Source organism: Nuphar pumila, chromosome 7, assembly GCF_984573655.1.
Source record: "Nuphar pumila chromosome 7, dmNupPumi1.hap1.1, whole genome shotgun sequence".
In the NCBI taxonomy this organism is placed as follows: Eukaryota; Viridiplantae; Streptophyta; class Magnoliopsida; order Nymphaeales; family Nymphaeaceae; genus Nuphar; species Nuphar pumila.
The window spans coordinates 9,586,036-9,612,301 of NC_143255.1; the positions used below are offsets into that span (position 1 = coordinate 9,586,036).

At 37.4% G+C, this 26,266-nt stretch overlaps 1 protein-coding gene across 2 annotated transcripts in view; it reads left to right on the forward strand.

Annotated features, from left to right (window-relative positions):
• The window catches only part of LOC149831077 (AP-1 complex subunit gamma-2-like), a 74,657-nt gene that overhangs the window by 44,974 nt on the left and 3,417 nt on the right, over positions 1–26,266 (forward strand). For both annotated transcript variants that reach the window (XM_090013652.1, XM_090013653.1), the window contains exons 12-16: positions 5,542–5,669; positions 9,491–9,595; positions 9,704–9,981; positions 13,628–13,903; positions 14,045–14,220. In XM_090013652.1, coding sequence (XP_089869778.1) covers positions 5,542–5,669; positions 9,491–9,595; positions 9,704–9,981; positions 13,628–13,903; positions 14,045–14,220 — 963 coding nt within the window. The remainder of the gene's footprint in view (positions 1–5,541; positions 5,670–9,490; positions 9,596–9,703; positions 9,982–13,627; positions 13,904–14,044; positions 14,221–26,266) is intronic.

Below are 26,266 nucleotides of genomic sequence, written 5' to 3' on the forward strand. Positions count from 1 at the left end.
GTTGGTGTGCACATTAGATCCGGGTTTTCAGTAGCGTGTAACAGTCGTGGGTCGTGTATACCAGTTTTTGTGTAACTAAAATCTGGTATAGTTGGTTTCATAAGGAGGTAGTTGGTGTGCGCATCCGATCCAATTTTTTTTAGTAGGTGACATTTGAGTGTGGTTTTACCTGCGTGTTGAATCAGTCTCATTATCTTTCCCCATGGCTGAAACTCAGAAGTGAGACATGAAGACTGAAACAGGGGCTGATTATAAAGCCTTTGCAAATCCCTTTTCATATGGATCATCGGTAAAGCTGGATGAGACTAACTATGCTAGATGGTCTCGTACGTTCATGATGTCTGTCTCAGGGCATCGTAGAAAACATATTCTGTTAGAAAATGAGTCTAAAGATAAAATTGGAAAGTATGCTACATGGGAAGAGGACAATGATATTGTCATGTCCTGGATTATGAATAGTGTGCAACCTTACATAGCCGACGGGCTTATTTATTACACCACAACAAAACAAATGTGGGATAATTTGCAAGATACCTACTCTTAAGAAACAAATGTAAGTCGTATTCTTCAAATAGAGCAGGAGATCTATCAATTGCAGCAAGGAGAGCAAACTCTTGCCCAGTACTATGCCTCTGTGAAGGCAGCTTTTGAGAGGCTAAATGCACATAGACCAATGTGCTGTGACAAACAAAAACTACACTAGAAGCACACCATGGTTGCACGGTTCCTTACTGGCTTGTCAGCTAAATTATCAGTTGCTAAAGTTCAGATGTTCCCACTCTGGCTGAGGCATATAATCGTCTAAGTCGGCTTGCCATGTCTCTTTCTTCATCCCAATCGGAATCACAGACCTCTGCTCTGTCTGTCTCCTATGGCCGAGGCCGAGGTTTTTCTCCCAATACACGAGGTCATGGACGTGGTCGAGGCAAGCTACAATGTACCTACTGCGGGAGATTTGGGCATTTAGAAGACAAATGATTTGACAAGAATGAACGACCTCCCGCACCTTCAGCGAAAGTTATTCCTACGGCTCAAGTTGCCAAACTTGAGTCTTCTGCTATTCCTCTTAGTGATTCTGTTACACTCACTCGTGCTGAGTATGATGATTTGTTGGCACATCGGTCGTTTAATTCTCTCGTGGCTGACGTTGCCTGTTCTGCAGGTGATGGACTATCTTGCTAAGGTAGTAGGTGGATTATTGATTCAGGGGCATCTAGACATTTGTGTGAAAATAAATGTGATTTTTCCTTTTTGGATAATGTTGCTAACCATAAAAAGATAGTTCTTGTTGATGGAAGTTCCTCTCCTATTGTTGGCCAGGAAAATATCTCCATATCTCCCACTCTTCAGTTATCAAATGTTCTTCATGCCCCCTCATTCCCTCAAAATTTGTTATCTGTTAGTCGTGTTGCAAAAGAATTGAATTGTAGAGTAATATTTGATCCTGCCTATTGCACTTTTCAGGACTTGCTGACGGGGAAGACGATTGGTGGAGGCTATGAGGAAGGTGGAGTCTATTATCTACATCAACCAGTTGGCTCTGTTCATTCGGCAGTTGAATCCCCATCCAGTCCGCTGCTTTGGCATCATCGTCTGTGTCATCTCCCGTTGCTTAAATTGTGTCAAGTTATTCCTCATCTCTCGCCACCCACTACTCTGCTATGTGAAGCATGTCAGCTTGGAAAACATCATAGGAGTTCATTTCTGTCTAGTTAGAGTCCTTCAAGTCAAAATTTATTTGATCTTCTTCATGTTGATATTTGGGGTCCAAGTAGAATTTCTAGTCATTCTAAGTGTTGTTACTATTTAGTCATTGTAGATGATTTTTCCAGATTATCTTGGGTATTCTTGTTAAAAACTAGGGTTGAGGCTCCCATTATTCTTAAATCCTTGATTATTGAAATAAAAACTCAGTTTAATTCTTGCATCAAAGTTGTTTGTACTGATAATGCTCTCGAATTCAAATCCTCTGAATTATTACAGTTTTACAAAAATCTGGGAATTCAACCTCAGACCTCTTGTCCTCATACCTCGCAACAAAAAGGAGTAGTGAAGCACAAGCATAGACACATCCTAAATGTTGCCTGTTGTCTCATGATCCAGTCTAATATGTCAGCGTCTTACTGGGGAGATGCAGTTCTAACTGCGGGATACCTAGTCAACCGTATGTCTTTATCCTCTGTGGGGGATCGTATTCCTATTCAAATTCTCAGTCCTAAATCTCCTCTTTTCCCTATCTCTCCAAAGGTGTTTGGCTGCGTGTGCTTTGTCCAACCAAGATAAATTGTCACCCCAATCTATAAAATGTGTTTTTGTTGGGTATCCCAAGCACCAAAAAGGATATCGTTGTTATAATCCCATATCCCAGAAAGAGTATGTAAGTGCAGATGTTTCATTTTTTGAGTCTATCCCATATTTTTTGAGTACTTCTCCACGGTTACATGCTAGTCAAGGTGATTCCTTTCCTCTTCCTGTTCCTCCTTTTCCATTAGAGTCTATCTGTCTTGAGCCTCTCTTACTCCAAATCCGTCTCTGTATCGTTATAAAAATCCTCCTGTGGTGTACTCACATCGAGCTCTGCCTTTGCCATCAGCTTCTCCAGAGGTGAGTGTTCCTGACCCTACTGACGAACCTATTGTTGATGGTGATTTACCTATTGCTCTTCAAAAAGGAAAAGGGCAGTGTACACTTCATCCCATTTCTCAGTTTGTTTTCGAGGCAAGACTTGGTGCAAATATGAAGAATTTTGTATTATCATTATCTGCGACATCAGTCCCTCTCAATCATCATCAAGCTCTTCTGGACCCCAAATGGGCTAAGGCCATGCAGGATGAAATTGATGCATTGCTTTCTCGGAGAACATGGGACTTAGTCGATCCCCCGCATGAGGTTGATATTGTTGGTTGTAAATGGGTTTATACTATTAAGTATAACTCAGATGGATCGATTGAAAGGTTTAAAGCTCGCATGGTAGCTAAAGGCTATACTCAAACTTATGGCGTGGACTTTTTTGAACCAGTCTCTCCTGTTGCTCGTCTTGGGACTATTCGTCTGGTTTTGTCAGTCGCAGTGCACCATGGTTGGTCTCTATGTCAGCTTGATATGAAAAATGCCTTTCTATATGGAGACTCGGAGGAGACAGTTTACATGCAGCAACCTCTGGGGTTTGAAGTTTAGGGGGAGTGTCAGAAGGTATGCAAGTTGAACAAGGCAATCTATGGTCTCAAACCGAATCCCCGTGCGTGGTTCTCCAAGTTTGCTGAGGTCATGTCCACGTTTGGGTTTGCCCGATCTGCCTCTGACCACTTTCTTTTTATTAAGAAAACTTGCATAGGGATTGTGGTTATGATAGTCTATGTTGATGACATTATAGTCACAGACAACAGTGAAAAAGACATCTTTGAGACAAAGTCCCATCTTCAGAAACACTTTGTGACTAAGGATCTGGGACCACTCATATATTTCTTAGGTATAGAGGTTGCAAGGAGTAAAGAAGGGTTGGTGTTGTCACAACGAAAATATGTCTTGGACACTTGCTGAAGGAGACAGGGATGTTAGGTGCTAAACCTGTAAGGATCTCTATGGATCCTAAGGCTCATCTGTTTGATGAAAAATCAGAGTATGTGGACAGTAGCAATTATCGTTCCTTGGTTGGCAAGTTATTATATGTGACTGTGACCAGACTTGACATATCTTTAGCCGTGAGCAAAATAAGTCAGTTTATGGACAAACCTACAAAGGCCCATTGGGAGGCTGCAATGATGATTCTCAAATATCTAAAGTTCTCTCTTGGAAAAGGATTATGGTTTAAACAAAATTCTTCTTTGGATGTTATTGCCTATTCGGATGCAGATTATGCTGGGCCGGTTGTTGATAGAAAGTCGACAACTGGATTCTGTGTGTTTGTGGGAGGAAATCTGGTTACTTGGAGAAGTAAGAAACAAATTGTTGTTGCCCGGTCGAGCGCTGAATCAGAGTATCAGGCTATGGCTCAAACTGCTGCAAAGATGATGTGGGTTAAATCTGTGTTGACTGATCTCCAAGTGAAAGTCTCATTACCTATGGAGATGATATGTGATAACAAAGCTGCTACTTATATTGCTAATAACCCAGTGTTTCATGAACGGACAAAGCATATTGAGGTGGATTGTCACTATGTACGTGACTTGGTCCAGACTGGGTACATTTGTACCAAGCATATACCTTCAGAGAACCAAGTTGCTGATGTCTTCACAAAACCCCTTGCAAGATCAAATTTTTCAAAATGTTGTGACAAGCTGAGCATTATTGATATATATGCTCCAGCTTGAGGGGGAGTGTTGAGAAACAATCACCGTATATAGGCATATGTGTTTAAGGGTAGTATGGTAATATTTTAATATGTCAGGTGCATTATTGCAAATTAGCTCTTCTGTCTAATCTCTTTATTTAAGAAGGATTAGACCTAATGAAAGATTAACGTGTTTTCTTCCTTTCCTCTCTTTTTTTTTCTCCTATTCTGATTTTCTCAAAACCCTAGCCTACGTCAACAAAACCCATGCAAGAAGCATTACATTCAAGAGGGGAATCACCTCCTATTTATATACATCATAGGAGTACCATAGAGACGTAGGAGCAGCCCCAACATCTCTTGTTGACTAGTCAACCTTGTGTTGACTAGTTCAAAAGAAACTAAAATAGAAAGAAAAGAAAAAGAAAGAAACTATCCTAGTTACAATACAATATATATATATATGTATATAGAGAATACATACATATATGTATACATATGTATATATACACATAATACATATACGTTCGTTTATACCATGTATATATACAATTTTAACAATAGTATCGTGATATTATCATTTGTTGTTACTGTTGTGAAAATAATAGGAAGCTTGCGAAACAAATGAAGTACACCTTTATTGGAAAAGCCTCTTTGTACTGTATTTTAGCAACTTATGTAGTTTCAACATGATACAAGAAAACTCATACATTAATAACATATTTCTAAAAAAGATGAACAGTGTCATCTCTAAAGGATCTGCTACCAACACCTTTTTCAAGGATAAACAGAAATGGGCTTATTTTACAATATGACATTAGTGAGGCCATGCTAAGAAGAGTTTTGGCAGGGCTGAAAAATGGCGGCTGATAAAGCTAATTAAGATACAAGATGTGAAAATCTCATGCTTATTGATATACAGCATGATCATGGGTACATTTGAATTTGGGCATGACATGACGTATGTACATAGGATAGACTTTTTTTTTAAATTTTAAATGAATTATGATAATATATAATATTATATTATATTATTAGAGCATACAAATTTATGCATCTAAATTCAGTTTTTCTAGTATATTTATCTTTATCAATTTGTAGTAAATCAATCTTTTCTCTTTGGTGTTGGACCTGTGGTTCTTTCGTCAATAATATCTACTGCTGGTACTACTAGTTTTGGTACCTTTCTTTTCCTCTGCTGGTATATTTTAGCTATTTGTTGTATGGTTTTTCATATATCCCAGTGCAACTTAGGCAATTCTTCATTGCAGGTAACTGAATTTGATGCAGTGGATCTCCTTGACAATGTATTGAAACGTCCTGCATCAGATGTCACCACTAAGGCGATGAGCTTGATTGCACTTTTGAAGCTTTCTGCCCGTTTCCAATCTTGTTCCTTGTAAGTTCATCAAAATGAGGTCTTTATTTTAACCATTCATTAGTTTCTGTGTTTCCTCTTTGTGGAGTTGATGTCTAGGTGAGTTTGAATTATATACTTGAAACGAATTGAAAATCTCATAATTTTCAAATATTTGCCAACATATATGGAGTTATCCAACCCATATATGTTGTGAATGCATGTGGAAGCTTCTTGAGGGAGGTGCAACCCACTTCATGACCTGGGTTACTCATGTATGGTGTAAATGAACCCATAACAAGTAGAAAACATGCTTCCTGCAGGGAGACTTGATAGGATTGTACATATAGCAACATTTTTGTGGTTTCTATATGTATAGAAGCATTTGCATTAGATTTTGATTTCTGAATATGGAAGTTTGTGACTTTTTATTCGTGCATAAGATGGACCGCCCACTTTCTATGATGCAAGCTTTTGTAACTGTATGCCTGCCTGGGCAGTTGCAGTAAGAGACCTTTTTAGGTGCTCATTGATTCCATCTGCAAATATTCTGCCTAATTACTTTGTCCTTTTCAATCATATCACCTTTTTGTTTTTAAGAGTATTTCACCATTCCCCAACCGACAGGAAGTAGCCAAATCGACAATGTTGAAGGAGAAAAGTGAAGTCTAATTAATGTGTTGAGCAGCCTGTAATTAGGGATGATGTCAAGATGACATGATTCATGAAATAGCTTCGTTCTGTCATTTTTTAGATCTTTTATGAAGTAGCATTATATTCCATAAAGGCAAATTAGGAAATAATATGTTGCAAAATGAAAAGAGGTTGATGAAGTTTTCCAGTCCACCTATGATCAATGATGTTCCATGTATAGGCGTGTACAATTTTTTCTTCCCATTCAAATAATCTCTAATGGCCTCATTTGCCTATCCATGACCTCATAGATATAACCCATAGATGGTCTGTCTTCACCGTCAACTAATCGAAACACCTTCACTAAGGGTATGGTGATTATCAACTTCACGCATGAATCCCATAATTCACTTCTGAATACAATATCTACAATTTCTCTTGGCTTTCTTTTTTATGCATGGAGATATGCATTCGATTCATGATGAAAATATTTTGTAGTGCATTTTTATTCTTTACTAGACTTTGCATTGTCAAAAATTTTGTAGCAAATTTAGTAACTACAGTACGAATCAACTTAACGCCACTAGTGTACTTTTTTGTTAGGTTCAAAAGCCATACATGATTGTAAATAAATTTAGTGATTTCTTGGCAACATTCAACTGTGTGCTTTATCTTATTCATGCTGCTGATGTCCTCAAGCATGAGGTCTATGTAATGGGCAGCACACAACGTTCAAAAGAATGACCCATAATTTTCTATCAATTGTTTACCTCCTACCTTATAATTTGTTGTATATCAATAATAAATTGAACAATATTTTGAGGTTGAACCTCTTCCGCAACTTAAAATACTCTGAGCAATACATCTACTGTATTGGGCGTATCAGACAAATCAATTGACTTAAAAAACATAGCTTCTTTGGGGCAATAGACAAAAAAATTTATCAAGGTCCTTGACTTTCTGTCCGTCGACCCATCTGCCACAATGCTACACCTAGTTTCTCTCCATAATTGTCACATCATAATATGCCTTCACTTCATTCACATTAGTATCTAAATTTTTTCTTCGCAAGCATAATATGAAGGCATTTTATATCTTAGTTTGATACTGGTTATGACATCTGCTATGACTTGAAAATGAAAGAAATTTGCCGCATTAAAAAGAATACATACATCATAGAACCATTTCCCAACCACGTCATTCGGTCAATTAAATGTTGATGAGTCATAATATTACAAATATCGGGTTGTGGCTCAGGAGCAGTCCTAGGAGGAAAAAATCTTCTAATAGAGTCTCTAACTCTACTTCCTTTCGAAAATCTCCCTTATCTTCTTTTTGTGTTTGCGATACTACTACTAGCACCAACCACACCTTTTTCCTTCACTGTAGAATTTCCTACTTCTGATGTTATGGGCTGTAGGATCAGAAGTAGGGAGCTCATCTTTGTCCTCCAACGGCTGCACATACCCCATTTCTGCCTCACTCATCTCGTTTTCTTTTTTTTTGTCTCAAACCTGTGAGTATTTGCTAACATTGCTATTTCACGACATTCGACAAATTCTTTGACATAGAAAGGGCAACATTGATATGTGTCTCAACTAAATGATGCTTCAACCGAGAGATACCACTCGAAAAATATTATAGCAATTGTTGCACTTGATTTTTACTCGGTTTTCACTCATTATTTGAGTGCCCCATCGCGATGCCATCTTAAAAAAAAAAACTCAATAAGAAGCAAATAATAGGGATTTTTACCTTAACCCACTTCTTTGAGTGAAAAAATAGTGAAAATTCGCTCTTAAGCAAACCGCAAAAACCCTCTCACTTGCGCACAGATCGGTCTCAATTCTCTCTCACAACTCCTATGATGCGTGAATACTCCTCTAATGACCTCTACACAAATGAGGAAGATAACTTTCAAGTGGTCAATAAAACTAAAAAAAAAACAATTTGGCCATTTTTAAAGTGAGTCGAAGGTGTTGTATCGTACGATACAGTACAATACAAGGTTGTACCGTATAATGCACACAATACATATATGATACACACTCGTATCGCGATACGAGTGCGTATCGTATCATTTTTTCCCATAATAACAATATGTATCGTACAATATGATACAACATTGATATATATATATATATATATATATATATATATATATATATATATATATATATATATATATATATATATAGGGAAGGGGGAACGTCCAACCAAAGGAAGGTCCAAAATCTACAACCGATAATCAACAATGTTTCTTCTCTAACGATCGTTTTTTTCATCTATCAGACTTTATATATTGGATTTTTATGATTCATTTAGTGAGCGGCATGTTTTGGATTATGATTTTTTATGTTTGGATGCATTTTTTAAAGCACTAAAAATCAACGACCCACAATACCTTGTATTGTAAAGTTTTAAATGCATTGCGAGCCATCGATTTTTCACGTTTTGAAAAACATGCCTATATGTCATAAAGTCTTCTTGTAAAGAAATGCACCTTCAGGCGCAAAAGGCGCGCCTTGCCTTGAGGCGAGGCCCTCTATGCCTCAAGGTGCCAGCCTGTAGTGTGAGGCGAAAAAAAAAAGAGAAGAAGAAGAAGTTATGAGAGAGAGAGAGAGCTGCTAACCACTCATACCTTCATATCAGATCAGAATCGGTGGATCCAAGAGCTGATTCCTATAAAATCAATGTAAAACACATCTATACGGTCATATTTAAGGAAAACATGGAAAAACCCTTCGAACGCCCAGTTAGCTGGGGAATTAGCTAGAAAAGTGTTTAGCAGCTTTCACCTCTCTCTCTCTCTATATATATTTATATGTATATAACTGGACTTGGTTACGGTTAACCAAATCCACTTTTGAACAGAAATGGACCTCAGTGTGGTTGACTTCACATGACACAAAGGAAGCTGTGTCCAAGTGTTGCACCCGCATCAGTGTGGTTGCGTTACACGTGTGTTGCCCTGTTAGAAGAGTCCATTTTACATAGCATCAATCCTTTTAAGTGAACAGATCCTGTGAGATCTCTGGAATCTCTACCTGCATTTTGAGTTAATCTCTCGGCTAAAATTTGAATTTTCCCCTTATTCTTCATTTTCACAATATTTGACACTGTTTTTATAGTTTTTGTAAGTGTGATTGCTTTATGTGCTGTATAGCTCTTTGTTAAACATAATGTATGACACATTGTTTATTTGTAACATTTTGTGGCTTTTTGAGCAGGAGGATAGAAGAGATTGTTGTGCAGCAAAAAGGAAACCTTGTGCTGGAGTTACAGCAAAGATCTATTGAATTCAGCTCTATCATTCACAAGCATCAAAATATCAAGTTTGTTTTCCTCTTGTTATGCCTAAATATCTATGGAATTGTATACTTCTAAGGGACGGATATTTGTAGTCAATTTCTGGATAAAGGGTGTGGTTCATGACATTGCAGGCCTTCTTTGGTAGAACGGATGCCTGTTCTTGATGAGGCTATTTTCAATGGAAAACGGAAAGGTTTGCCTGTGTCATTGTCATCTGATAATGCTAACAAGGCATCATCAAAAGGAACATCACTGAACCTTCCAAATGGTCTTAGCAAGCCCCCTGTGGCACCTCTCGTTGATCTACTTGATCTTGACTCAGATATTGTTCCTTCTCCTAGTGCACTTGCAGAAGACTTCCTCTCTGATCTTCTTGGTGTTGATTTGTCAGGCAGTTCACCATCATCAGGTTCCTGCTACTTTGTTTTCCTTGCTAGTAGACCACACACATCAAATATTCCCTTGTGATTCAAAAATATCATTTTTTTTTCAACTCTTGCCAGAGTAACTACTCATTATTATTATTATCATCATCATTAATGTTATCATTATCATTTCTTCTGATGAGGTGCCAGTTTGAACTTTTGGGTTTTGAAACCATTCACACCATGGTATTTCACTTGCATGTCAACATTTTTTCAATTTTAGTTTTACTCTTGAATATGATAAGACCCTTGCCCATAAATCATTTACCATTCAAGGTTGAAAATTTCCATACTCTTGGATATGCTAAGACTTTGTCCACAAATCATTTACTATTCAATGTAGAATATTTCCATAAAAGGTTTTAACAAATTCAGGTTTGTTGTTTGGATTCAAGATTTTCCTATTTATTGATGGCTAGAAGAGAAGTGATTGAAACCTGGTTAGTCTTCAAGGAGAAATGGCTTGTGTCTGGTTGTAGGATTGCAGCCAAGGTGTTAGTTTCTGCAGCAAGGTGGCCCATCCATTAATATCAAGAGCAATGAACCCTATGAATCCTCAAGATGTGAAAACATCAGTGAAGGAGAGAAGAAGATAAACTTCTTTAACCTCAAAGGAAAGCAAGACTGTGTTTGGGAGGAGGTATTTGGAGGGATATGAATGGAGTTAGGTAAAATCAAATTACAGGAATTCAAGGGAATTGGTTTTGAAGGAAAATGTGGATTTTGTTTTTCGTTTGGAAGCACTAGGAACTCAATTAAGGATTCTGGGTTTCAGTTCCTCTTGATCCCTTATCTTGTTTGGAAACAAATTCTTCACAGCATGTAACATGGACTAGACTAGCATCTAATTATTAATCACTCCTTTGGAATGAAGGGTTCATGCGGGTTGTATACATTAAGAATTTGCATGCGTATGTCACAGGGATGCCTGTTCCCAATGACACGATCAGACATGGACACTGACATGTACGGCATTATTTCAATTATTTTTTAGTATATTTTAATACTTTTTTATATTTTTTTAATAAAAACATGCATTTTTAACTATCAAATTATCAAAAAATGTTTTATTGATTAAAAGATTAAAAATTTCCCTGTCGTGTCCTATTTTCATAAGAACTTTTGAACTTGTGAGTCGAACTTGTATCACATGTCCTCTTGTGCACTATTCTCTGTGACATAGTGCCTTCCTGGATGGCTCCTATTGACAAAAAATGCATATATTTCATTATCCTACATAGGCATCTATGTAACACCAGCTAGCATCGACCATCTTATGTAATACATCATAAAATTTTCCATTTGACATCCATGCATATGTTCAAGAAACATGACATCTGGACCAGATGCATATGGATCAATACATAAGGACACCCCTGATGGCCTACATAATGGTGGTGGACTCGTAGAGCATCTGGTTCGTCCACGCCTGATGGCCTACGAAGACATAGTGTTTCAGGTCAACCTCAAGGTGCAAAGGCCTTGGTGATTCTTGGCCGTGTTCATGTGGACACATGATACCTTTTTCATAAAGGCATTTGCATGCCGAAATCCTTTTTGAATCAAATAAGTAAACTTAAAAGAAAATATCAGTGCAGACCAAAGTCAAAAGGTTTACAACTTTACATAACAGATAGGACCAAGGAAGGTCATACAAGGTTACCAAGTTACCAACTAAAGATCCAATATATATATATATATATATATCATCTCAATGATTTTCTTCGTTTGTTACAACCTAAGCGTTCACTAGCTTGAGATGTTGATGGTTCATCTTCATCTTCTCAATCAAGAATAACTTTTGACAAATTTTCTCCAATGAATGCTGCATATACTCGTGTCTTTTGCTTATTATCTTCTATAAGACTTGTAAGAAGTTGGATATGAATATTAGAGAAAATACAATTAGTAAATAATTGTACAGTGAAATTGCGATGCCCTACGATGTGTTTAAATCTATACAATCTACCATCCATTACAAAAGTATAAAAGTTACATTTTACTATCCCTTTTAAAAGTGTCCCTAAATCCACTGTTTTGCAATATTTCCACGCAGGATCATTCGAGCTACAATCTCTGCCGTCCATCGACCTTTAGGGCATCATTTTGGATATTTAAATACAAAAACAGGTGATTTAAGATGAAAAAAAAACTAAGATGAACAACACATTTAGGACTAAAATAAATGGCTAAATGCAAATAAAAAAATGAATTAAAATATCAAAAGAAATAAACTTACCCTTGGGTTTGATGCTTGAAACTCACTTCCAACTTCAATGTCACACAAATCAAACCCCTAGTGTTCGATTTTGAGGGTTAGAAGTTACAAAAATGTATATGTAGGATGAAAATGGGTGGATTTAAGGTAAATCACACCACTATGACTCAGTTTTGAGGGTTAGAAGCCAAAAAATGAGTGTGTAGGATGAAGATGAGGGGTTGTAGCGTAAAAGAGGGACTTTGGGGTTTGGTTTTGAAGGTTAGAAGCCAAGGAAAAAAGGTTGGGTAGGATGCAAATGAGTGAGATTTGAGGTAAACCACACTTCTAGGGCTCAGATTTAGCAAAAGCCTCTATTTTTAAGGTGGTTTTGATCAGAGTTGCCAGTTGAGGAAGCGGGAGCGGGAAGCGATACGGGAAGCGAGGCACTTTCAAAAATGTAGGAAGCGGGGAAGCGTGGGACCACTTAGAAGAAAATTATGAACCGTCTCGGAAGCGACCTAGGAAGCGAACCGGAAGTGACCTAGGAAGCGAACCGGAAGCGAGGGGGAAGCGAAAAAAGTGAAAAAAATGGGGAAGCGAGGGGGAAGCGTGGGGGAAGCGTGGGGGAAGCGTGCTTCCCATAAATGGGAAGCGCGTTTCCCATAAAAGGGAAACGCGCTTCCCAAAAAAGGGGGACGCTTCCCCTCACGCTTCGGAAGCGCGTCGTTTCGCGCTTCCGAAGCGGGCTTCCCCTTTACCCTAGGGGCTTCCGGTAACTCTGGTTTTGATCTCAAAATAGAGTGGTAGGCTTAGAAAAGGTGTTTGGGGAGGGAGAACATGCAAAAACGGGGTCTAAATGACCCTTGAGGGCTAAAGAATGACCCCCATAAGTGGCCGGTCGTCACTTTTCCGATGCCGAAAAAGTTAAAAACAAAACAGTGCTCAACTTGTATGATACAGGATGTATCATATGATACGGTACAATACACCATCGTACAATATATTTTGTATCGGTACAGTAATCGTATCAATACGATAATCGGATTTGATAATCGTATCAAATACAATATATGCCTCAAATCGTATCGGTTCTCCTTCCAATACTACGATATATCGTATCGTATGATACGATATTCACAACACTGGTTAAAACGGACTATCCATGTGACATCGCTTGTTATGTTCTTTAATGGCTCTGGAACATTTTGGATTTACAAGGGTCTGAAGTTTCACTGTGTAATAAGTGGTTTTATTTTTCATGTGGGCATTTGTTGCAGTCTTCACTAGTTCCATCTCCTTTGTGATTTGAAGTACTGATCTGAGATTTTTGTGCTGACACACACGTGATCCATTCTCTGTAAAGTTTGTTGGTGCGGTTGTTAATGAAATCAACTGAGTAATTTCTTTTTTCATCTCATTCTTGTCTGTAGGTATAAACAATGCACAAAAAGGTGGTACGGATATCCTGCTTGATCTGTTGTCAATTGGAACTGTTACTCCACAAAATAATTCATCACCTGGAACCCATGATGGGAATATGCCTATTGACCCATTAGGAGCACCTTCTCCACTCTCTTCTCTGACTTCTCCTATTAAACTACAAACCTTGGGAACCACGCTAGAACCGACTAAGGACATAAAACCACAGGGAAATTCTCCTATGCAAAATTTGCTGGATGACTTTGCCTATGTTCAGTCTACACCTGGTATGAAGTCACAAACGCTTCTTTCTTTCATTTTCTTTTTTTTAATCTTTGGATGCTCACTGTATAGGTTTAGCTTGGCAACACCAGTGAGGATTATATATGTTACGACATTTTACTCTTCTCTCTCTTGTCCACCTACAGGGGATGCTGTGCCAACATTTCCAACTATTGTTGCACTTCAGAGTAATTCACTAAAGGTGCTGTTTAGCTTTAGTAAACAGACGGACAAACCATCTACAACATCAATCCTGGCTACCTTTACAAATAATGCATCCAGTTCATACACTGATTTTATCTTTCAGGCAGCTGTCCCAAAGGTAGATTTTGTAAGACAGTTTTATGACAACTTTTTGTTCTTTCAATTGATCTTCTATTTTCGATTATTTCTTAGTTTGCTAACTATTTTCTTGCAATATTCTATCATATATTATTGGACGAATTTGAGCAATCTCTGGCTTTGTGTTTTTTGTGTATGTACATATGTATGTATGTGTTTTTTTTTGTCTCTGTTTACTTGTTTGTTCATTGATTTATAAAATTGTTTCTGATAGATCCTGGAATTGACAAGTCCTTGCTGTTAAAATATATGTAATTCATATATATGTATATGTTTATTTACATATATATGTATTATCTAAAATACCCGATAGGGGTATTTTAGTCATTTCACAAGTACCCGATAGGGGTACTTGTTTCTTTTCTTTATTTTTTGTAAATTCTTTTTTCTTTTTTTACTTTTTATTTTTTATATTTTTGCCCACCTAAAAGGGGCCCCACCATGGAGTCGATGGGGCCCCCAACGACTCCATGGGATGTGACCGTTGGGGGCTCCCAACGACTCCATGGGAGCCCCTAGGTGGCTCTTCTTTTAAGGCCATAAGGCCACTCCTCCTCCCCTTCTTTTTGTGTATAAATAGGGGTGAACCCCTCTTGTATTTTTCACTCTTGAGAGCTCTCTCTCTTTTCAATAAGAGACATTTATATTTTTATGTTGTGTTGTCTCTTGTGGGTTTGGGTGTTAGCCCTTTTGTTTGTTCATTAGTGGATGTTGTAAGTGCTTAATGCACTCTTTGCTTTTCCGCATATTTCATTACACTTGCAACCGGTGAGACATTTTTATCTCACAATTTCTAATCTATTTAGCCTTGAATTATTCCTAATCTTCACACGATATATGTTGGTATTTAATGTTCTTTTTATGGACTGGGATTATTTGAGTAGTTTGTTCACAACTGTGAAGAAAATGTTTCATTAAGATTTTTTCTGTCTTTTATATAACTATTGTATGTCCATGTAGAAAGCTTGTATGCAATTGCTTTCTTATCTTAATGACCTTAACTCCTGAACAAATTGATACTTCCTTGCCCAACTAGCTTGCTTGAACACTTGTCTCAAGAAGTTCCATGCATCTGCATCTGTGGTGTCTTCAGTTCAGACTTTGCTAAATTAATGGTACTTCCTACTCATTTGATCCAACAAATCAATACTTGCATTATTGATCTTTCAATCATCATACCCAGCTTTTGCTACCTTCTGTCTAGGTTCTGTCCTATCTGGGAAGTGCCACATCCTTTCCCTTCAACCACTGCCTTCATAAACTTGGCCCAAAACACACAATTGTTCCATCCAACTTTATATGAATAAGTTGTACTGTCACTTTTCTCTTTTTTGTCACAAGCACTAGATATTTTTATGCAAATTACATACTAATTTCAGCAGTGTTACTCGACTGCACACAAAAATCTCCAAACTGCCCCTTCTTAACCTTCATGAAATGCTTCAAAACTCGCAAATGGACGGACATTTGTTCAAACCACCCTTCCAGCAAGTTTTTTGATCCAAGTAGAATCAAAGTTAGGCATCAAAAACTCTAAAAAATGATTAAATCCCAAAAATTCCAATCAGGTCCTATTTTTCCTAGAATCAGCAGAAAAATCTTGAAAACTTTGTCTCTCAATACAGATGGAAATCACTTGTGATTTCTTCTTAGAATCCTATTTTCTGATGCTCTAATTGATGCAAAAGACTAGAAAAAGTTATTTGAAGAAACTCTTAATCGTTCTTAGTTGGGTGAAGTCAACAACATCCTTTCACCCAGCAAAGAGTCGTCTTCTCTGGTCGATTTTACAGCCCTCCACCAACACTATCTTCAGACATCTCCAACTCAAAAATGGCCCTTCTCAATATCCTTGGCGTTGATACTATCTCAATCAAAACAATGTAAAAGAAGATGGGAAGAGACCTCACAAAATCGGTGTCACTGTAGCTGCATTTTATTTACCAAAAGAATACATAAGGATACATAATAATACCATTTATTTGGGTTACAATAGATAAAATAAGAAAAATGACGAAAAGACCCTTATGACCTATGCATAAATATGTACAGAACCAACAGAAAAAGGACATCTGTCCCTGCTGCTATTCTCACACATGCACATACAATTATGTTTTGTCAAAGATGTTTTATGTTTTGCTCTTCAAATTGACGCCTATGCACTAGGTGAGTTTAGCTAGGCCCATTGCTTAACACTTACATATCATAGTTACTGATATCATTGATATTTTGAAAATATAACAATATTATCAACAATTTAAGGTAAGTGGATAATATTGGAAAAATATCGTGATATTTTCAAAATATCACCAGAAATAAAAAATCTATATATTGTCATGATATTTTTGGGATATTTTTGAAAAAAATCTTATTCTTATATATTTTAAGACCATTTTTTGTTTTTCTCTTTATTTTAGAAACTATTCAAACTTATTTCCTTATATTTTTGCAAGAAAAATAATACAAAACCTATTATTTTCTTAGCTTATTTATTTACTTTTTATTTTTTAATTTTTAAAGCTTTCAAGATTTTTTTGAAATTTTCCTGAGAAAAACCACTTATTTAAAATCTCTCTGAGAAAACCCCTGGCTAGAAATTGCTGTGAATGATATAGGTGACATGTTCATAAAGGTGTGATATTGCAGACTCTCACTGCCTTTTTTCCCCTCTTTTCTCATCCTAGAGAAGAAAGAGGATTGGCATGAGATGGAGAGAATGGATTTGGTTGTGCATTTCCTTGTCCTCCTAAGTAGTTCATATAAATGTCAAGTATGGGAAAATTTCTAGACATAGTAGAGGTATCTAACCAGGAAAACTGCTATTGCTGCTCTTAAATTTGGTTGGTCAGACCCTAAGCGTGATTCTCGTCTAATGCACAAATATAACTGCAGTTCTGGATTCCCCAAGTCAAGGAACATGGGGTTAAAAGGTGTGTGATGTGCATCATTAAGCTCAAAATTTGCTGTTAGGGAAGATGAGAAATATTTTGACTCAAATTGATTGAAATTTGAAATAAGGTGGGTTCTGTGCTGATGTAATGTCTCTATGATAAACGATGGTCATCCACAAAATGATACTGCAGACCAACTTAGATGACACATAGATAGTTGAAAACTGATGACTTGATGAGTTTACATTCTCTACCACTTCAGCATGCATAGAATGGTGCTCTCGGACTTTTGATATATGGAATCATTCTGCACTTCGTCTAATCTGATTGCCTTATTCCTGGATCTATATCCGCGTGGCCTAAGATGTGGAAATAAAGTTGGTGCTCATGCAGGCTAGACTCAAATGTCATAAGTGAGCCTGAATAATCCGGTTGAGGTTTACTATGGTCATGAACAATATATCCGTTAAAATATATGTATACCATATATATATTATTTTCCTTTTGTCTTTTGTAATGCCCACTAGGGGGCAATTTAGTCTTTTCCTTCCATGTGAAATACACGTGTCGATTAAGGTTGTTTTTAAGTCTCTTTTTTATTTTTCTTATTTTTTGTTTTTATTATTTAGTTAAAAATGTAAAGGGACCCACATTAGAGCCGTTTGGATACCTCCCAATGGTCACAAAGGTGAGCCCCACTGTTTTTATTATTAAGTTAAACAATGACTCTATGGGAGCCCCCTTGGGTCCCATTCTTTGTATAAATAGAGGTGAATGCCCCCTCCATTCTCGATGTTTTTTCAAGCATTTCTTAATACATTGTTAGTTTGTTACTTATATTTTTAGTTCTTTCTTCTCACTTTGCGTGTGTTTGGTGTTTGCCCTTTGTGGCATATTATAGTTGGTTCATTAGTGACATCTTGCTTATGTATTTGTGCCTTCTTGTAGTCACTTTGTGACATTGTTTTTGACACTTATATTTTATTACATGGTATCAGAGCCACCTAGGTGTTTGAACACTCTTGGGATTTCTTTCTTTTGTATTTGAATGTGATTAAGCTTCATACTCTTGTTCTTCTTCAACTCTTACGCAATGGCCCACAAAGATGCAAAGATTGACCTCTCATTCAAATTGAATGAGACCAACTATAGAATGTGGGTGATCACTCTAGAAAACAACCTTTAAAGCAAGAAACTTTGGAGATATGTATGTGACATCATTTCAGATTTACAGTTAAAGCTCACCAAGAAAGAAGGGAATGAAGAAAAAGCTTTGGGTAAGGAAGAAAAAATTAAAGCTGTCGAAGAATACCAATCCAAAGTTGAAGATTGGGAAAGTGAGCATGCCAAAATATTGGCATGATTTGTTAATAACGTGAAACTCAAAATTTGTGCTAATTTAGCAAAATTTAAAAAGGCAAATAAAGCTTGGTTCTTGATGAAATGTATGTATATTCAAAAGGATCTTGTTAGGCATTTCTTTTTGTTAGAAAAAGGAGATCTCCACATTCACCTGTGCAGGAAAGAGGGAACGAAATATTGAGAGAAGAGGCTGCAGGGAAAACTCGTTAAAGGAAAATCAACGTATCTTCATTTGTATTAGGTTTTGAGTATATAACTAATGCACAATTTTAGGGTACGAAAATACCCTCTAACAACAAACTTAATTACAACACTTATATCATTTGGATCTTGACTCGATCCAGTACAGAAGTCGGGTCTGGTCCTGCATAGACCCAACTTGGGTCCAAGACCCAATAACGATATCTTTTCAGCCTCCCTCAAGTTGTGCATGGTTGTGGACCATGTGCAACTTGCCTTTCAGAAACCAAAATCTGTCCTTTGTGGCCCTTTGGTGAAAATATCCGCAACTTGCTCTTCAGTTCGCACAAACATAGGCTCAATCTCCTTTTCTTTAACCTTTTTCCTGACAAAATGTTGATCTATCTCAATATGCTTTGCTCGACTATAATGGATGTGATTAAATGACATATTGATGGCACTTTGATTATCACACAATAGAAGTGATCGAGTAATCGGTTCTCCCATCTCTGTTTGAGATGTCTTATCCATGTAGCCTCGACAGTGGCAACAACCATCGATCTGTATTCAGTCTCAGTACTCGACCTAGCAACCGCCTTTTGCTTTCTATTACTCCAAGAGACCATGTTCGATCCAATGAAACTACAATAACCAGATACTGATCGTCGTTCATCTGGGTCACCCGCCCAATCAGCATAAGCACAAATAATGATTTCATTGCCACCTGGATTTAATTCACTTTTCTTGTACATCAGCCCATCACCAACTGTACCCTTCAGATAACAAAATATTCACTTAATTGCCTCCATGTTCGGTGTATGAGGTTCATGCATAAATTGAGATGCCTGATTAACCGAATGCACTATGTCGGGTCTAGTATAGGTCAGGTATTGCAACATGCCAACTATGTTGCGATACCTAGTGGGATCTCCATATAAATCCCTGTCTTTAGAACTCAATTTCTGATGGATGATACTTGGAGTTGCCAATGGCTTACAATCTTTCAGGCCTGCCCTACTAAGAATATCCATCGTGTATTTGTGTTGAGTAAGAGTAAGTGTATCACATGTCTTATCAACTTCCACCCCAAGAAAGTATCGCAGTTCTCCCAGATCTTTCATTTTGAATCTCTGATTTAATAACTTTTTTATTTCCTCAATATGATTTCTACAGTTCCCTTGATAATGATATCATCTACGTATATCAATAGAAGAGTGGTGACCTCTCGTTCATTGTGGATGAATAATGAGTGATCTAAAAGAGATCGAGAGAAACCGTGCTTCTGTATTTCTAGCGAAAAACTCTCGAACCATGACCGAAAAGCTTGTTTCAATCCATAGAGTGCCCTTTTCAGCTTGCATACATACTGATTGGCATCTTGTTCTGCATACCCAGTGGGTTGTTCCATATAGACTTCCTCTTTTAAGTCCCCATGTAAAAAGATATTTTTTACATCTAACTGGCTTAATGTCCATCCATGTTCAATGGCTAGACTCAACACAATACGAATGGTTCCCATTTTAACGATAGGACTGAAAGTTTCATCAAAGTCCTGTCCTTGTTCTTGTGTGAATCCTTTTGCTACAAGTCTAGCTTTATACCTTTCGATGCTCCCATCTGGTTTATATTTTATCTTGTACACCCACTTCGACCCAACCACATTTCTATTTAGTGGTCTAGGCACAACCTCCCATGTACCACATTCATGTAAGGCTTCCATTTCTTCATTCATTGCTTCGACCCATCTTCTAGAACTTGCAACTTGATAAAATGTGAGAGGCTCATCCTATTTATTTATGGACATTAGGAACAATTGAAAATCCAATGAAATGTTTTTATAGCTTACCCACCTGTCAAGCGGATGTCGGGTCCGGGAGGATCTTCTGATGTCCAACATCTGTTGAGCGGGAGTAGAAGGACCCGTACCTGTGCAAGGAATGGATGAGGGCTCTTTCTCTCGCTGGGTGTATACAACACCCTTATATCTTAATGGCTCCAAGTTTTGTGTGATAACCTCTTCTGGTTGGGATGTATTTCCTGATTCTTCACATATCTCCTTCTGACTGCAATCTATAGGACAATCTTCCCTAGCATTGAAGAAGAGTTCAGAATTTAACCATGGATAGTACACCTCAACACTCGGACTTGAGTCAGCAACATGAAAACTTGAGTTAGCAGGCTGATTGTCAAAATTTATTTCGTCAAAAATGACATTCCTTGATATTTTGACACGTTTGCTCAATGGATCATAGCACCTATACCCCTTGTAGTCTTCAGCATATCCCACAAAGCTGCACTTGAAGTTTTTGTCTTAAAACTTGTGTCTCAATGAGCTGTCAACGTGAATATAGCAAACAAATCCAAACACACGTAATTCATGATAATCGGGTTGTATGCCAAATAGAGAGAAAAATGGTGACTTATTTTCTAAAATGGTCATGGGAAATCGATTTATCACATGGACTGTGGAGTGAAAAGCTTTTGTCCATAGGGTAACAGGGAGATTACTCTCGTGCATCATGCTCATCGCACTTTCAACAATATGTCGATGCTTCATCTCAGCAATCCCATTTTGTTGAGGTGTATGTGGGCAAGACACTCTTCTCTTTATCCCATTATGTTGAAGAAAACCAACAAAATCACTAGAAGAAAAATCACCTCCACCACATTGGAAATTGAGAATGCTGGTAGAGAAATGATTTCGGACAAAAGAATGAAAATTTTGAAACAATAAAAAAACTTCTGATTTGTGCTTCATGAAAAATATCCAAGTATAGCGTGAATAACTATCAACGAAGATAAGGTAATATTTACTACTAGAAACAGAAGCAATTGGGGTAGGACCCCAGACATCAGAACATATGACCTTAAAGGGCCTTAAAGCTCTCTTATTAATTGAATTGAAGGGCAAAACACGTCTCTTACATAAATGAAAACTATGACACTTTTTATCACTGGCTTCTGAACTCAGTCTGGACTTGGGAATGAAATTATTCGAGACAAGTTTTTCAATAAAATGATGACCACAATGACCCAAACGACTATGCCAAAGAGTTGACTTATTACATTCAGAGATGACAAACACATATTCAGAAGAAACAAAAGATGGATGCTGATGGGGCTTCAAGGATGAATAGTCAGAATGAACAGAGAATTAGGGATCTTCTTGAATGATGTACATGTTGCCTCGTCTCTTTCCATCAACGAATGTCTCCCTCGTGCGAAGATCCTTGACATAAACTGAAGAGAGAGTAAATTCAACTGATGCATTAATATCATCAACAAGTTTTGAGACAGAAACAATGTTCTTTTGAATATTAGGAGCATGAATAACATTAGAAAGATTAAGAGAAGACTTGGATATGAGTACAATGGCATTTCCAATATATGAGATGGAGTGATGAGAACCATCTCTTGTGACTATGCTATTTTTACCAACATAAGAAGTAAGATTCAAGATTTTACCCGCATCACCCGAGACGTGGGTCGCTGCTCCGGAGTCGACATACCAAATGCCTTTATCATTTTGTTTCATATTCAAGCCTGCCAAGACTGCCAATAGCAACTCTTTTACTTTTCCATCCCTCTTAACCTCTGTATGTGGAGTTTTTCCCTTATTTTGAGGGTTGAACCAACAATTTGCTTTAATATGCCCTTTCTTATTGCATAGGAAGCAAGTAGGAATAGGCTTTTGTCCCTGTATACTGGGCGTTGGAAGAAGACTATGACTCCCAAAAGCATTTCTTCCTTGTCCTCCCCTTCCTCGAAAGGAATTTCCTCCTCTACCTCTACCATAAGTCAGCCCTGTGGCTAGCACATCTTGAGTTTCTAAATGCACATGGGCGTCCTCAGAAAATCCTTTCAGAGTCATTTCATACTGCAGTAGCTTTGCATGAAGATCTTCAAATTTTGGAAGCTCTGGGAGACAATAAAGATGTCGTCAAAACATGATAGTCTGGACCCAAACCACTCAAGGTCTGTTGCACCTTGTCTTTATCACTGACGAGACATCCCACAATAGCCAGCTGATCTGTGATGCCTTTCATTTTATTCAAGTACTCTATAATAGACATCAAATCTTTCTTTAACATTTGAAATTCTCGCTTGAGAAACACGATTCTCGCTTCAGAGATTTGCGAATATGTCTGAACTAGCTTGTCCCATAGCTCTTTGGCTGAACAATCATTGGGAATAGCTACAAGAACTTCCTATGAGAGTGTTGAGGTGATGTATGCCACTAATGCTTGATCTCTTTTTATCCAAGCAACATAATCTGGATTTTTGAGAAGAACAATAGATTGCGCTCCTTTATCGTCCGTCTTTTCCTGCGAAGTGAGCTCTGGAGGGGGGGAGACCGATCCATCCAGATGACCAGAGAGATCCTGGCTCCTTATAAAAGGAACAATCTGCCTTTTCCAGGTTAAGAAGTTGGAATTATTCAGCTTTTCAGATACCAATTGGCTGAGAAAATTAGAGGAAAGGCCTGACTGCAGGAAAGATGACTCCATTTGAAAATATTGTGGAAAAGGAAAGAAGAAAGAGAAATGAAGAAATGCCTGGGTCGGACAAAATCAGTCACTCGAATATTCTGTCCCTTTTTTTATATACGGGGATGGTCAAAAAAAGAAAATTGAACGAAACTAAATATCAAAATTGAATCAATGTCAGATTCAGTGAAAACGTGAAACAGGGTTATGAATGTTTCAAGATAAAAGTAATGCAAACTGAAACAATACAATATTGAGACAGAAGTAAAATATGAAAGTAAACAGGGTTATGAATGTTTCAGAGAGTAAAATATTCAGACTGAAAACATGAAACAACACTTAATCTGAAGAAATGGTTTCAGATTAAGTAAGATCGTGAAACAGAAATATGAAAGGATTGTGAAACAGAAATATGAGAAGATTCAAAATAAAGGATCGTGCAGACGGAGATCGAGTGAAGGAAACTAGTCTGCGTCTCTTCACGTCGACAAACCCAAACCCAAATAAGAAGAAGAAGATCCAAATGAAAAGTTGAAGGTCAATATTTTTTGAAAATCCCTTTTGGGTAAGGAAAAGACTGATTTCGAGAGAATCAGATCTAAAAACAAAAGAAGAGAAGGAGGAGACGCTGACGGAAGAGAAGGAGGAGATGTCGTTAAGAAGAAGGTATTATCGATCTTACCAGAACTGAAATTGAAATAAAGTAGGAAGAAGATGCACACAGGCGAGAGGACTGAAGGTCGATATTTCTGGAAGACGATCTAAGGCCCAGCTTCAACACCGCTCTGATACCATGTTAGAAAAATGAGATCTCCACGTTCACCTGTGCAGGAAAGAGGGAACAAAATATTGAGAGAAGAGGCTGCAGGGAAAACTCGTTAAAGGGAAATCAACGTATCTTCATTTGTATTGGGTTTTGAGTATATAATTAATACACAGTTTTAGGGTATGAAAATACCCTCTAACAACAAACTTAATTACAACACTTATATCATTTGGATCTTGACCCGATCCAGTACAAAAGTCGGGTCTGGTCCTGCACAAACCCAACTTGGGTCCAAGACCCAATAACGATATCTTTTCACTTTTTACAAGAAAAAATAAGAGGAACCCAGCCAGGGGGATGAGTATTAGAGGCTATTATAGTACTCTATCTCTTCTATAGGATGAATTTGCTTTCCTTGAACCTCAAAGGAAAGTGCTATTGCTTTGAGGCAAGAGCAAATAGAGAGAGAGAGAGAGAGATTTTTTCAGTTTATTCATGGGCTTCGTGTCAAATTTGAACTAAGAGAATCCCTTTTTCATAGGGCTTCTACTCCTCTTAGTGAAGTTTTTGCCGATTTATGCCAAGAAGAAGCTCGCTTCTCTTAAAAAAGACTTAGATGAGGTTTATACAGTATCTAAACCGGGAAATAACATGAAGACATATAAACCTCCTCACTTTTGAAAAAATAACAGTGGTGGAGGAAGAAAAATTGTTTGTCACCATTGTAATGAACTAGGACATTTTAGACTCGATTGTCTTAAGCTTAAAAGAAGGTGGCTTTTGTTAGAGATATTCCAAGTAATTCAAGTGAAGAATAAAGAAAAGATGGAGACATAAAGGACTTCATTACTCAACTTACAAAAACTCTCCAATAATTCATGAGAAACAACTCTTCCACACCTTCCACCTTCGGTGTCACGATCTCATCAACTCCTGGTATGTCCATAAAGGATCCTTGATTCGGGTGCCTCATTTTATATGACTCCAAATTTATCTTTTTTATCCAAACCAAGCTTTAATTCTTTTAAATCATTTGTTTCCATGATCGATAAAACATCATTAGATGCTATGTCACATGGGTGCGGGTGCGGGTGCGACACGGGTGCAGCGCGATTTTAAAATTTTTGGACACGGGGACTCGGATATATATATATATATATATATATATATATATATATTAAAAAAAGTGCAAAGACAACATAGTCACAGTGACTGTGCACAACACAGTGCACTGTGCACAACACAGTCACTGTGCACTGTGACACAGTCTTTTTTATATATTTTTTTAAATAAAAAATATAAAAAAAATCAATTTTTTTTAGTTTTTCACCCTACAAATGGACATTTTTGGACTCGGACAATGTTGACCGAGTCCAAAACAAGGACGGACTCGGCCTCGACTCGTTGACCGAGTTCGACTCGGCGTTGATCGAGTCTGAGCTATGTCCTAAGCCGCACCCGTGTCTGGGCGTGTCAACTCGGGTGCGGCGCCTCCCTAGCTGGGTCCGTGTGACATAGATTAGATGTTAAAGGAGTGAGAAACCTTGAAAAGTTTTAAGTAAAGGCATAGAATTTTACGTTTCAAAAATTAGAATCATTCCAAAACTTAACTTAAAATCTTTTTTCGTTTCTCAAATAATCGATTTTGGATGTAGTGTCTATTTTTCACGTACCAATTGCTATGTGCAGGATCTCTGGTCCAGGAAGCGGATTAGGCAAGGCCATAGAAGGGATCCTCTTAGTTGTCCATGTGTATACTAGGCAAGAGGGAAATGATCATCAAAACACTTTTGACATGTATTCACAATTTTTTTCCTTAAAAGACCAAGTAGAAGAATCCCTACTTAGGCGATCTTCTAAAAGTAGTCGACCTCAAAAATTTGTGTCGTATGATTCTTTTTCTCCAAATTATAGAACTTGTCTAATGATATCCATTCCTATCACGAGCCTTCCAACTTTAAAGAAGCCAAACAACATCTACATTGGATTGATGCTATAAAACTTGAATTAGAAGCACTCAACAAAGTTAACCCTTGGACAATTGTAAGTCTTCGTGTAGGAAAAAAGGTTATTGAATATAGATGGGTTTATAAAGTCAAAATTAAGAGTAACGAGTCATTAAAAAGATACAAAGCTAGGTTAGTTGCTAAAGGGTATGCACAAGAATATAAAATTGATTATGAGGAAACCTTTGCTCTAGTTGTTAGGATGACTAGTATAAGAACTTTAATAGCCTTAGCATATATTAAACAATGATCTATCTATCAATTAGACGTAAAAAATACCTTTTTAAATGAGGATATTTGTGAAGAAGTATGCATGGATCCTCCGCCAGGTCTT